A 13,776-nucleotide genomic window follows, 5' to 3' on the forward strand; every position below is an offset into this window, starting at 1 on the left:
ATTAAAAAAAAAAAAAAGTTATATAATGTAGAGAAGGAATGTATGAATGCAATAAACAGGATTTCTATGAATGAATTGTAGCCGTCATCTCCACGTATGTAGCAATGTCACAAAAATAAACATCATCATTTACAGTATACATACAGTCATTACCATTAATAAATATACAATGATGTCCATAAGTACCTGTCGTCCTTGTTTTCCAGGTAATCCTGGTAAGCCAATGAGTCCTGAAGGACCATCAGGTCCGGGGTAACCCTTCATGCCTTTGGGTCCAGGTAAACCAAATGGCCCCTGCAAAATGTCAATAACAACATCAATGTGACAAAATTGTCACCCTCCCAGTCTGAAAATGTTGAATTTTCTGTAAAATATGCTGAGAGCTGATTTTTTTTTCTTTGCTTATACCAGCAATAATTGTAAGTTTTATATAAAATAATAAAAAATGGCTGGCACGGTGGACGACTGGTTAGCACATCTGCCTCATAGTTCTGAGGACCAAGGTTTAAATCCCGGTCCCGCCTGTCTGGAGTGAAGTGGTAAATTAGTGGTTCTGTTGATACCAAGTGCAGTCAGGCAGAGCAACAAAGATTTCAGCCACAACTGCCATGAAGATTGTTCAGGATATAAAGACAAACCTAAAAGCGACTTCATCTGAAATACAGGCTTCTCTACAAAATTTTTTTGTGTGAATGTTTCAAAATGCATAATATGGAACAAAAATGGGCTGCACAGTTGAGTTGAAGGTAAAAAGGCATTACTGCACCATCACCACTGGCATTTTCAAATCTTTAGATGTCTTTATATACTTTTCCGGATTTCTAAAGTTCAACTAGCTTTTTCTTACAGGTCTTTTGCTTTCATAATTTCCAAAACCAGTAACGGCGTTTTACGTTTTAAATAATCTAAAAATCTTTCATATGGTCAACCCAAGTCAAAGCGCCATTCATTCTAATGTTTCAGTGATTTGTCTGTGGACCAAGTGATGGGTTTAAGAGATGTGATACTTACTTCTACTCCAGGAGCTCCAGACAACCCGCTTGCTCCTTTCATTCCTGCTGAGCCCTGAACAAACACACATACAGGGAATAAAACATAAACAGACATGAAGAAAATCACATGGTTATGTATCTCACACACACCTCAATGAGCAACGGAAATCTTCAAGAGCGTGTCTAATGTGAGCCTTATGGAGAGGCCAAATACATGATATTGTCCTGTCTTCTGTGGGTATAATAATGTTTACTTTTGCACATCAAAAATGACAAAAGAAGCAAGTAAGTAGCTCTTTTGAAAATAATATACAACACAAGTTCATCCCAAAAATACATCTCCTTTTTTAAAAATATTTTTTATATAGGGGAGTAAATAGTAATGTATAGCCATACAGAAAATGCAGCTGGTACTAAATGTTCCTTTTTCCCCCTTTTTTTTGTCAACTCACTGCTCAATCTCTTCATTTATTTGTCTTTGACACAACTCTAACTCAACTTATACTGAAGCAAAGTGTCCCCAAAGTATTTGAACTGGTTATATAATTGGAATGAAAATTAGAGATTTTATTTATTTTTTTTAGTTTTGAGTTACATTTAACATGAACAATACGTGATGGAACTAGTTGAAGGATGTTCATTATTTCATGGAGGAAATTGAGCTATATAATCAGAAGTTGTATGAAAAAAAAAAGTTCATAAAACAGATCAGGGATAAAAAAAAAAGAAAAGAAAAAAAGAAGCTAGAAAGGAGGGGAGCCTTGAATTCAGGGTGACCATGGAAATTGGCAGTACTTTTCTAATTTGTTCTTTCTATTTACTCCATATTATGCGGCTAAGACCGATTTCCATCAGGTGTCTCATATTAAGAGGTTAGGCTGTCCCTTTCCCTTTTAATAAAAACCTACAAAACTGAGCTAAACCATGAAGCACAAAAAATGAGCCCCAACTAAAATAAATCTACATGGACTAGTCTCGGGTGACAAAGGAAAAATACATGTGGGTATTTTAGACAAGTGGTGTGTTCTATCCAGGCTGTAAAATGATTCTTCTTAATCCACAGCAACAAGCATAACATCCAGCCCCGTCCTCTATTTCCCCTGTAAACTGAAAACAATTGGGTTTGACATTACAAGATGAATATGAGACGAGAGATCACCAGATATTTACAACTAGATCGAAAATGCAACTTAGAAGTTAGCACCTTTTGTTTGACAAATTGATTATTGATTATTCCAACAATAGACAGCACTGAATGTTTACACTCAGTTTCTGATTTGGGTTTTAACTGCCAAGACTGCATTTATACTACCGTATTTTGACGACCATAAGGCGCACTTAAAAGTCTTACATTTTCTCCAAAATGGACGGGGCGCCTTACAATGCGGCGCGCCTTATGTGTGCACCGAGTTCCAAAATCTATAAATGTTGTTGTGTGATGAGCGCTCCGCTTGACTGATTGGGAGCATTTCCTGCCGACACACTGCTTATACAGAGGAAAAGCGGACGTGGCTGAGGACAGCATGTGGACGTAAGGGGGGGAAGGGTGCGCCTGAGAGAGGAGGCTAAAGGCACGCCCCCAGTAGGTATATAGCACCAGCAAGGTTAATTTGAATCTTGAGATGCATTAAAAAATTTAGTTTATTAGTTTTCGGAGACTTTTATTTTGAAATACAATATCAGATCTTCATCAAACCTCTTTTAGTGGAGTCCTTGGTGGTCTGTAACACAGATCTGGATTTGGGATTATGTTTTTTACCAATGGGATTATGTTGGGGTGGCTTTGGCTCAGTAGGTAGAACGGGTTCGAATCCCTGCTACGACTGTCCGCATGTCGAAGTGTCCTTGGGCAAGACACTATGCTCACAGTGGCAGCGCCTAGCATGGCAGCAGTCGCCCACTGGTTTATGACTGTGTGTGTGTGAATGTGAGGCTTTGTAAAGCGCTTTGGGCACTGTAATGAGATAAAGTGCTATATAAGTGCAGTCCATTTACCATTTATTTTTCCTAAAATATCAAATAAACTACATTTTTTAATGTATCTCAAGATTCAAATTAACTTTGCTGGTTGCAGTCCTTAGAGCGTCTGCCTCACAGTTCTGAGGACCGGGTTTCAATCCCCGGCCCCGCCTGTGTGGAGTTTGCATGTTCTTCACGTGCTTGCGTGGGTTTTCTCCGGCCACTCCGGTTTCCTCCCACATCCCAAAAACATGCATGTTAGGTTAATTGACAACTCTAAATTGCCCATAGGTGTGAATGTGAATGCAAATGGTTGTTTGTTTGTGTGTGCCCTGCGATTGGCTGGCAACCAGTTCAGGGTGTACCCCGCCTCCTGCCCGATGATAGCTGGGATAGGCTCCAGCACGCCCGCGACCCTAGTGTGGAGAAGCGACTCAGAAAATGGATGGATGGGTGGATGGTTGCATTCCTTAACCGAAGAGCAATGACGTCCGTATTATTGGGAAGCTTTTATTTTGAAGCTGGCTTTTGCCACGAGTTGGCGACCTATTACTGTAATGCCAAGTATGAACAAAATTAGGGGCGGCTGGCTTGACTGCTACTTTGGTGCTACAAAGGTGTGATGAACACCGGAGATCAGTCTGTGGGTGAAAAACAGCAATTGTGAATTCACGCAAAGATAGAAAATCAATCAGCGCCATTGCACAAACACTGGCCATGGCATGTACAACCAACTAGAATCACAAACATCCTTAAAGACCCTGTAAAGCACAGGTGTCAAACTCAAGGCCAGATCCGGCCCGCCACATGATTTTATGTGGGCCGCGAAGGCAAATCATGTGTCAACTTCCATGATTCTTGTTACAATCTGTACCAAGATTTCAAATTGTCATATTTCGTAAACAACATTGAGATATTGCAAGTATTTTTGTGTTACCAAATATGAACAACAGTTGAAAAACCCATTACCCTTGATTTCTGATTCTAAAACTAGTTTATAAATTCCGGGTGTAATAATATGATGAGGTGATGCAGCTGTTAGGCTGTTACAGCCGAACAGGACAAAAAAAAAAAATGATGAGGTGATTAAAGATATTTATGGTCATAACGGCCCTCTGAGGAAAACCGTAACTACAATGTGGCCCGCGACAAAAATGAGTTTGAGACCCCTGCTGTAAAGTCATGTTTGTGTCTTGTTTTTAACTAGAAGAACAACTTAGTACTGAATTGTTTAGGTACTGTATATCATTGAACAGTTTTTCGCCAACTCAGTTGACAGGATTTTTTTTTTATTTTTTGGGGCGGGGCTAAGACCAGGTACACAATTGGGCTTATGGCTTGAGTCGGGCAGTCGGTCCTCCCCCACTATAGTATCAGTATTGAGCCCCTTCAGTGGCTATTCGGCGCAATTACCACTACAGCGTGCAGTCGGTCATCAAGCTACAGTACGCCTACAATTGTAAAAAAATGCATCTTCCCTGAAATAGAATGTGTTTTGTGTTATTTGGGATACACGTTCTCTGCCGTGTGCCCCCACGTGCCGCGCTCGGAGCAACGCCGCGGCAAATACGATGGCTCACCGCCAGCAGTCCTGCACAACGGGATTGGGGCCCATTTAACTCACTAAAGCCGCCCCCCACGTGGGCCCTTTCAACAGAGACACTTCAGGGAAAGATTTACATGCGCTAGCTCATGAGCTAACTAGGCAGTGAGCTCGCCAGTATGGCGTCGGCTCGTCCATCTCACTTAGTTTGTGTCGTGTGTGCGTCCACAGAGCAGCGACACATCAGGAAAAGTTAATTGTTTAATAAATTGACAGTCAGCTTGCGGCTGTGTGAGCCACATGAGCCACAAACACATACTTGAGTTACAGCTGAAGGGGAGCATTTAGCAGACATACTCACACAGTCCTGCAGCTTGAGGCCGGGCTGCATTTTTCATGATTTGGGAGCCATATTTTATTTTTGTAATTGGCAATTTGTTTTAATCATTCAAATTTGATAGACTTTTTAACAACGCTCTTCTCTGTGGTGTGTCAAATTTAAAAGACATTTTTTTTGTTCTTTTTACAAGGTCTTTAAGAACATCGTTTGCACTAATTAACAGATGTCGAATGGGTAGCCCAAAGAAAACAGCAGTTGACGACAATTGAAGATGGAAATTACTCATTAGCAAGAAGAATATGAAGACCATGCTGGAATTAATATAGGGTCGAGCTGCAAAAATACTGGGAGAAAGTTTCCAAAGTGAAGGAAATGCTAAAGTTTGGAGAAAGAACGGATCTGGTCATGATCGCAAACATACAAATTCATTTGTGAAACAGGAGAGCTAATGTCATGGATTGGACTTGCATAGCTTCTTTTGGGCCACTGTCATTAATCTTCATTGATGTACAATAAGTTACACTGGCAGAAAAAAAAATGAACTCAGAAGTCTTCAGAAACATTTTGTCTGCCATTTTAAAGAAAAGACAACCAAACTGATTATAAGCTTGTTCTTGCAGAAATATAATGACCTAAAACACACTGCCAAAACACAAAGGAGTTCATCAGGGGAAAGAAGTGGAAGGTTTCAGACTGGCCAAGCCAATATCCAGACTTAAACCACATAGAGGAGATTGATGGGAGTAACACCCCAAAACAAACAACTGAAATGCTGCAGTAAAAGCATCACGTACAGAAGAAGTAAAATGCAAAATTTTGGTGATGTCTGTGGACCAGAGGCTTGATGAAGTTAGTGTAAGCAAAGGAGGCAGAGGATTTGCCAAAAATATTAGGTCTTATTCACTTTTATTGAGTCTATTTTAAGTGGATCTGTTTAAATACCTTTACTGAAAAAATGTGGTGTTTCCTTAAACAACTTAGAAGATACAATTATTTGTATCAGATCCAGATGTAAATACCTAGAAAACCTAAATGTTTTCAGTCTACAGAAAAAAAATAAAGGAATTAGCCTCATTGTTCCAGTGATTTTGGAGCGTGGGTGTAGGTCCCGCAGCAGGCCAATACAGCCTGTATTCCATATTGATTTGTTTGACTGTTGTTTCTGTTTGGCAGGGCAAGGAATTAACACCTGTGTCACTGATGGTGTAGTGGTCTACTTGCTTGACTTTGGTGCGGGCAGCGTGGGTTCAGTTCCCACTCAGTGATGGTATGAATGTGAGTGCGAATGGTTGTCTGTGTCTATATGTGCCCCGCGACTGGCTGGCGACAAGTTTAGGGTGTAGTCCGCCTTTCGCCGAAGTCAGCTGGGATAGGCTCCAGCGCCTCGCAACCCTAACACCGCTTATCCTGCTAAGCGGTGTTGGAAATGGATGGATGGATAGAATTGACAATTGACATACAATGATAAAAATACAGTTTGACTTTCACACGTGTAGTGCTTTAATTTGTTGGATTGTGTTATGGAGATTCAGAAAGTTTGGCTTTTAGTGTGCTGTTTCATGATGAAACATGTTTATGTCTGCCACAAGAACTCAAACGTCATGCCCTGCATCTTAAGTGAGGATTTCTGCAACCCCTTTCTGTTTTACTCCATTCTCTTCTACATTCATGGGATTTGCACAAACTCACCAGCGAACCCATCTCTCCTTTCGGGCCTGGCTTTCCTGGCATACCTGGTGATCCCTGAAACAAGGGATACAAATAACGGGATCCTTTATTTTTAAATACATAGTGACACATATAGTATACTGTACACTGTATATGAGTGTAGAATAGTTAAACAATACACATTACAGACTCTTTCTTTATAATAGGGTAACTTGCTAAGGCTGGCAGTGAATGAGTTAACGTAAAGTGGAAAAATATTTAAGTTGCCAATGTATGTTACAAAATGAACAATTTAGTACTTTGCTGTACCTAGTCTAGCAGTGGTTTACTGACTTACGGGTAGGCCTGGTGGTCCTACAGCCCCACGCAATCCAGTGGTACCGATGTGTCCCTGAAACATAATATACAAAATTATTATTCATTCATTCTCTAACGCTTATCCTGTGTTAACAAGTAGCGATGACAAACACACTGTGCGTTATGCTGCTTTGTGCCAGGAGTAAAAATAATTTCATTTATAATTTATGGCTCTGAGGCGCGCATCACTGTGCCATTTATTGATATACTTAAAAATCGAATATCATTAATCATTCTCACGATGTTTATAATAATGATATACATTAACAGTAAATAAGCGGCACGGTGGATAAACTGGTTAGAGCGTCAGCCTCACAGTTCTGAGGACCCGGGTTCAATCCCCGGCCCCGCCTGTGTGGAGTTTGCATGTTCTCCCCGTGCCTGTGTGGGTTTTCTCCAGGCACTCCGGTTTCCTCCCACATCCCAAAAAACATGCATTAATTGGAGACTCTAAATTGCCCGTAGGCATGACTGTGAGTGCGAATGGTTGTTTGTTACTATGTGCCCTGCAATTGGCTGGCAACCAGTTCAGGGTGTACCCCGCCTCCTACCCGATGACAGCTGGGATAGGCTCCAGCACGCCCGCAACCCGAGTGAGGAGAAGCGGCTCAGAAAATGGATGGATGGATTAACAGTAAATAGACAAAGTACCTTTTTAATTGAATTTAAGTATACATTTTCATGATTATATTTACCTTTCTTTCCTGATTGGCTGAAAGAGATCACAAGTTTAAGTATCTATCAGAGTTCAATTACATTATAATGTACCAAATATGGGTCCTTGCCTTGTAAGAGACATTTATCGAGCCTTTTCTCAGAGGTGTGGTTGGCTTAAGCCTAACATTGCCCTCTTCACCTTTTGTAGTCTTGTGGGGTCGCTTTTGACAACATACAGAGATACGATGGAGGTACATTCGTATTGGTCCCAACATCTGACTCGATTGTAATACTAAGAAACCACAGCGGCAGCTTAAAAACTCGACTGTGACACAGTAACACTGTTCCGGCATAAAAGGGATACAGATCCTTCATTCTGCTTGACCTAACAGCCGAACAGGACAAAAAAATAAAAAAATATTGCGTGGGTTTTTTGGGTTTGGGGTGCCTTGTCATGGCTACTTACTGATTATGAGAGAAAGGCTTGGTATACAGTAGGTGGCCTTAAAAAGGGCTAATTTTGGAGCTGTAATCAAATGCAAAGATTCCTGTACATGACCGTCCCATTCTGGATCTCTGGGAATTTGGTAATCCAGTGAGGTGTCCTCCATTATCACATTTACAAGTTTTGTCTAACATTCATGTCAACGCTGTCTTTTTTTCTACCTGATATCCTTCATCTCCTGGCTCTCCACGATCTCCCCGCTCTCCTGGTGTCCCCTATTTAGAAACAAATGTACTCAGAATAAGTCTCAAACTGATGAATGAACTAATAAAGCTTAAAATAATGTAAGGATCATTTCAACACATACTGTACAAATGAGTGATCTATGACTAATGTTTAATGCAGAGGGGTTAAAGGTACAGCCCAAAGGCCATTTGCAACCCGCTGCCTGCCTTTTAGTGGCCTGCAGCTTGTACTAGAACAAACATTTGACACAGTCTGTGTCTTTTTACAGGGCAATTCTCTTAACAACTTTTACAAATATTACTAATAAGCACAATCAATTCCTTTTATACAGTATATAGCTTCGCTACATGTGCAAAGATGAAAATAAACTATTTCAACAAAAATAATATTTCGATTCATAATGCTTCCATTGATAAAGATAATTTACTTTCAGCAAGAATTGCGGGAATTTGCTCCACTTTCTGCTATATGTCAAGGTCCAATTTGTGAAACATCACATTAATGAACCGAATGATGTAAAGATTGTCAGCTTAAAAAAAAAGTATCTCATGAACTTTAACAGAAAGCTGTGATACAGTTGTTTTTAATGAATATATACACATACACATAGTATACAGTACTAACAATGTATACCTTCTTAGCATATCTTTACCGACAGTGATTGGTTTTAACACGTTTAATAAATTAAAAGTCAGGAATGTGAACGTTCTCCTTGCATCATTGTATTTTTCTAATTTATAACATTTAGACATGCCTGGTCTTTTGTCCAATAAGTGTATGTCTCAAAAAGTCTTACTTTGACTACCATAACATTGTTTTTATTTCAGGGTTGCAATGGATTATTTTGCATCTTTGAGGTAAACATGTACATGTTTAAATGGGATGCAGGGTTTAAGGGATCAGAAATTATTTTGAAAGCAAAGCAAGACCTACTGGTTCACCTAAGGGCCCTGGTGGTCCTGGGGTCTTGTTGTCCTCACCTGGATAACCCTGAAATAGAATAAACACACACTTAAATCTTTACTACTGGACTCATGAGCTTGACGGAGGACTGAATCATTCTGTCTAAATCTTAGAATTAGAAAATTGAAAGGTGTTCAGGCCATGTTACCTTTTCACCTTTAGGCCCTGGGGGTCCAATGGGCCCCTGCTTGCCAGGATGACCCTAAACCGACACAGAAAATTAATTACAATATGTATCATAAATGTTGAATCTAAAAACCTGCTTCGTAATGTTCAGTTACCAAATTAAGTACATTGTAAAATAAAAAAATAAAAAACTTCACACTTGAGTATTGAACATTTTGGAGTTTTATTCACAGGCATCACTCAGCAGTTGAGGGAAAATATAAATGAGTCCTATACATACACACATTCATATTGATGAGTGTTTGACTCTTTTTTTTTTACTTAGGGCTATACAAATAAACTTGACTTTAGGTAAATGATAATCAGATCAATCCATTACAAGAGCGGTGAGGAAGCCATCAGACTTAGAAATACAGTGTCTGCATTTATGGAGACAAACCAGGACAACCCCCACCACGCTGGTGAAAACCATGTTAGATCAAGTTATTTAAAAAAAAAAAAATCCTTCTTATAAAACAAGGAGGGTGGGGGTGCGTGGGGGTACAATAAGTTGTAGCCACAATACAGACTACATTTTACTCAGCTTCACACATTTTTAAATCATCAGTATCCACAATTTTAAATCATCAGTATCCACAAATCATCAGTATCCGCAATGTGAAATTTATGTAAACTTCTACGTGTGTCATTTTGCACATTGTTCAAATATGTTCTTATAAAACCAAAAGTAGAGCAACTCACTGTGTATCCTGCCAATCCCGGTTGCCCCTCCATACCCATGATCCCAGGCCGACCCTTTAAAAGAAAATTTAAAAAATGCACAAAAATAAACTATAGTTCAGAGCTAGTGGTCTTTTTGTACTGCGGTGAAGCTAAATATAACCCTGGCTTCAAAAACACGCACATGCTGCGGCTTTACGATGGGCAGATAAATCTTTTCTCCACAACTATCACAACATGTTCAATATGGGTTTGGACAAAAAAGTTGTTTTTGTCAAGAAATTGATTCTCAAGAATGGATTCCTTTAACCGGGAATTTCCTCTTATTTTATTATGCTCTGTCAAACAGACTGGCAATCAGGAGACAATTTATTGAAAATGCTTTACTTGTTTAAGTGAGATAAGTAAAAAAAAAAAAAAAAAAAAAAGTAAGCATACATACTGTATGTAAATTTGAATAAGAGCATTTTCATTGTAAACTGTCCAATGACAATAAAGATCATAATTCTAATCCTAATTTTAATTGCAATAGTGTATTTTATCAATTTAAGTACATTATATCCTGAACTACTTGCTAAATCGAGTGTAATAGTCTACTTTTTGTTTATACTAATAATATTAGGATTATAAACACTTAGCTAATCCACTTCCCCATGGTGAACTTTTATAGTTTCAACAATCAGGGGACATGGCGAATAATTTGTGCACCAAGTACAATTTATAGGAGTCAATCACACATTCACTTTTCTGACTACTCAAAATCATGTAAAAAGAAGAGAAGTGGGAACTAACAGGAGGCCCTCGAGTTCCTCTGGCACCTTTTGGCGCCGCCTCGCCTGGGGGGCCAATGTCTCCACGGTCTCCAGGTTCACCAACAAGACCGGAGGGACCTCTCTCACCCTTGGTAGAGACAAAGTTTTTTTAGCATCACATTTGACCTAAAAGGACATGTTAGGCACACAATAAATGGTGATTGTTATTAATTTGTTCTATATTTTGACCTTCTTTCCACTGCGTCCCCTGTTTCCTGGTGACCCTGGTTTTCCTTCTGGCCCCTGTAATGGAACATAAAAAAAGACACAAAAATCAAGGTTATTGATAATACAAACACTAATGAGTACAGTGAACCTTCGCATATTTGCGGTTTGGCATTCCTAAATTCACATAATCGCAGGTTTTTTGGAGGAACATATGCTCTGTTATTAGCTGAAAAGTTACATTTGCTGTCTTTGTGCTCAGAAAAGCATTAAAAGTAGTACTTTGTCTTTATGTTGTGGTATCTTGGAGCCAAGGAAGTATGTTGAAGTGAACTAAGGAGCTTCATTGAGACAAGTGTGCTTTGCTACCACCTTGTAGCTTCCTTAAACAATTACAAACCTTTTTTTGCACAGGTGTCAATTATTCATGGATTGTCTACATTTGTGACAGGGCTCGGTCCCTATCCCAGTAAATGCTTACCTCAGCTGTGTGACCAAATGGTGTCATATATCATCAGGATGAAGATTTTGTGTTACTGTGTGTTTCTTTTCAGTTGCTTTGTTGATCATTTTAGAGAGACAAAGAGGCCCTGATAGGGCTCATTTGATACCAATTGTGAGAGACTCGTTCAATTATACATATTAGTTTTGCCAAAGGACATTCCATCTACTTTCTATACTTGGACTAGCTGCCAGCCAATTTCAGGGCACATGTAGACCAACAACCATTCACATCTACAGACAATTTGGAGTCTTCAATGAACCTAACTTGCATGTTTTATGAATGTGGCAGGAAGCACCCAGAGAAAAGCCATGCAAGCGCAGGGAGAGCAGGCAACTTCTCACGATTGTGAGGCAGACCAGCTAACCACGAGACCACTCTCTTGCCCAGTAAATCTTATCATTTGGGCAATTCCACTGGAACAATACACCTGAATATAATGGGAGAATATAATGAGTTTTACCCCAAGACGTAACCAATTGAGGTAATCAAAATATTAGACTGTTTTCATTATGATGCAGTGCAGTTCAACACTACTGCAAACTACATCCACAAGAATGAAAATATTTTCAAACTAATACCTCTTTGATAGTATCTATCAAAACTAAACATTATTAACTTTGCAACGGCATATTTTAGGTACAGGTATTGTAATGTAGTATGTACTAAGCGCTGCAATTTATTGCCCCCCTAGTGAGGATAAGCGGTACGGAAGCTGAATGAATGAATGACTGAATATCCATCCATCCATTTTCTGAGCCGCTTCTCCTCACTAGGGTCGCGGGCGTGCTGGAGCCTATCCCAGCTGTCATCGGGCATGAGGCGGGGTACACCCTGAACTGGTTGCCAGCCAATCGCAGGGCACATAGGAACAAACAACCATTCGCACTCACAGTCATGCCTACGGGCAATTTAGAGTCTCCAATTCATGCATGTTTTTTTGGGATGTGGGAGGAAACCGGAGTGCCCGGAGAAAACCCACGCAGGCACGGGGAGAACATGCAAACTCCACACAGGCGGGGACGGGGATTGAACCCCGCACCTCAGAACTGTGAGGCTGACGCTCTAACCAGTCTGCCACCGTGCCGCCTGAATGACTGAATAGTATAAGCCTAAATGTAGTGAGGGTGACCTCTGCTGGGGCACAGTGGCATTATTTGGGTTGAACTGAGAAATGTCAATTTGGTAGCTGTAATGAAAGGTTATTAAAAGTGTGAGAGGGGGGAAAAAAAAGTCAATAAATCGACAAGATTTTAGATTAGATTAGCATTTATTCCCTTAGGGATACAGTTTTTGGTGTATCTACCAACTATGGTGAAAAACTGTAACTATACGTACACGGAAGCCCTGTTTCCCAGGTTGTCCAGGTGGCCCTGCAGATCCAGAGGCTCCTTCTATCCCTTTGTCCCCTGGCTCTCCTCCTGGACCCCACTCACCAGGCTCACCCTGAAATGTAGCCCAGAGCAAAGTCAAATGAGCTGAAAAGAAAATAGTTTTTCAAATGAAGAATAAACAGGTTGGCTGTATTATGTACAGTTCATCATCTAGTTTATAGGACTCCTTGTTTTTTCAAAGCCAGGCTCTGGCAATGAGTGGATGATTTACTCAATGCATTGTGGTAATATTCAGAATGTGTTAGCATTAACCTTGAACTATCTGGTTGGATTAAAATTGAAAGAAAACTTTCTTAATGTGTCTGGAAAATAAATAAATAAATAAATACAAAGTACTGATCTGTAATACATGACACAGTCTGGAATGATGGTGCATTCCATTGAAAATAATTTTTTTCCCCTTTACCTTGGGTCCATCATTCCCTTGTGGACCCTCTTCACCAGGTGGACCAGGAGGGCCCTAAAAAGACAGCATTCACAAAATATAATATTTTCCAGATAAAGCTTTATATGTTGGACAATTGAGACACAGTTTTATACCACTGCAAATTACAAGTTGAACTTGAAATGCATGATTGTAATATAACCAGAATGTACACACCAGATATCACTAATTGTTAATGATACATTAGCTACGTATGGCAGACAAATAAGTGGCACAGCAAAACAATAATGTTTTAAAATTGAAGATTATTACCACTTTCGAGGCTTTATACATTGTAATAGCTGTTTTTCTTCTTGACATACTGTACAAATGCACACTGAAAAATGAAAAGAAGGACAAGACTGTAGGTAAGAAGGGAGGAAAGGAAGAAAGGAATTTGAAGGAAAAAAGGAATGGAAGAACCAATAGTCAAAATAGTCTACGTCTCATAATAAAATGTAGT

The 13,776-nt window shown here is 39.7% G+C and overlaps 1 protein-coding gene across 2 annotated transcripts in view; it reads right to left on the bottom strand.

Moving 5' to 3' along the window:
• The window catches only part of LOC133480749 (collagen alpha-1(XXIV) chain-like), a 147,856-nt gene that overhangs the window by 15,730 nt on the left and 118,350 nt on the right, over positions 1-13,776 (bottom strand). For both annotated transcript variants that reach the window (XM_061779308.1, XM_061779309.1), the window contains exons 36-47: positions 13,296-13,349; positions 12,834-12,941; positions 11,018-11,071; positions 10,809-10,916; positions 10,038-10,091; positions 9,319-9,372; positions 9,141-9,197; positions 8,183-8,236; positions 6,840-6,893; positions 6,524-6,577; positions 1,012-1,065; positions 187-294 (exon numbers count right to left, since the gene is read on the bottom strand). In XM_061779308.1, the coding sequence (XP_061635292.1) occupies positions 187-294; positions 1,012-1,065; positions 6,524-6,577; positions 6,840-6,893; positions 8,183-8,236; positions 9,141-9,197; positions 9,319-9,372; positions 10,038-10,091; positions 10,809-10,916; positions 11,018-11,071; positions 12,834-12,941; positions 13,296-13,349 (813 nt within the window). The remainder of the gene's footprint in view (positions 1-186; positions 295-1,011; positions 1,066-6,523; positions 6,578-6,839; positions 6,894-8,182; positions 8,237-9,140; positions 9,198-9,318; positions 9,373-10,037; positions 10,092-10,808; positions 10,917-11,017; positions 11,072-12,833; positions 12,942-13,295; positions 13,350-13,776) is intronic.

This window comes from Phyllopteryx taeniolatus, chromosome 7, assembly GCF_024500385.1.
Source record: "Phyllopteryx taeniolatus isolate TA_2022b chromosome 7, UOR_Ptae_1.2, whole genome shotgun sequence".
Taxonomy (NCBI): domain Eukaryota; kingdom Metazoa; phylum Chordata; class Actinopteri; order Syngnathiformes; family Syngnathidae; genus Phyllopteryx; species Phyllopteryx taeniolatus.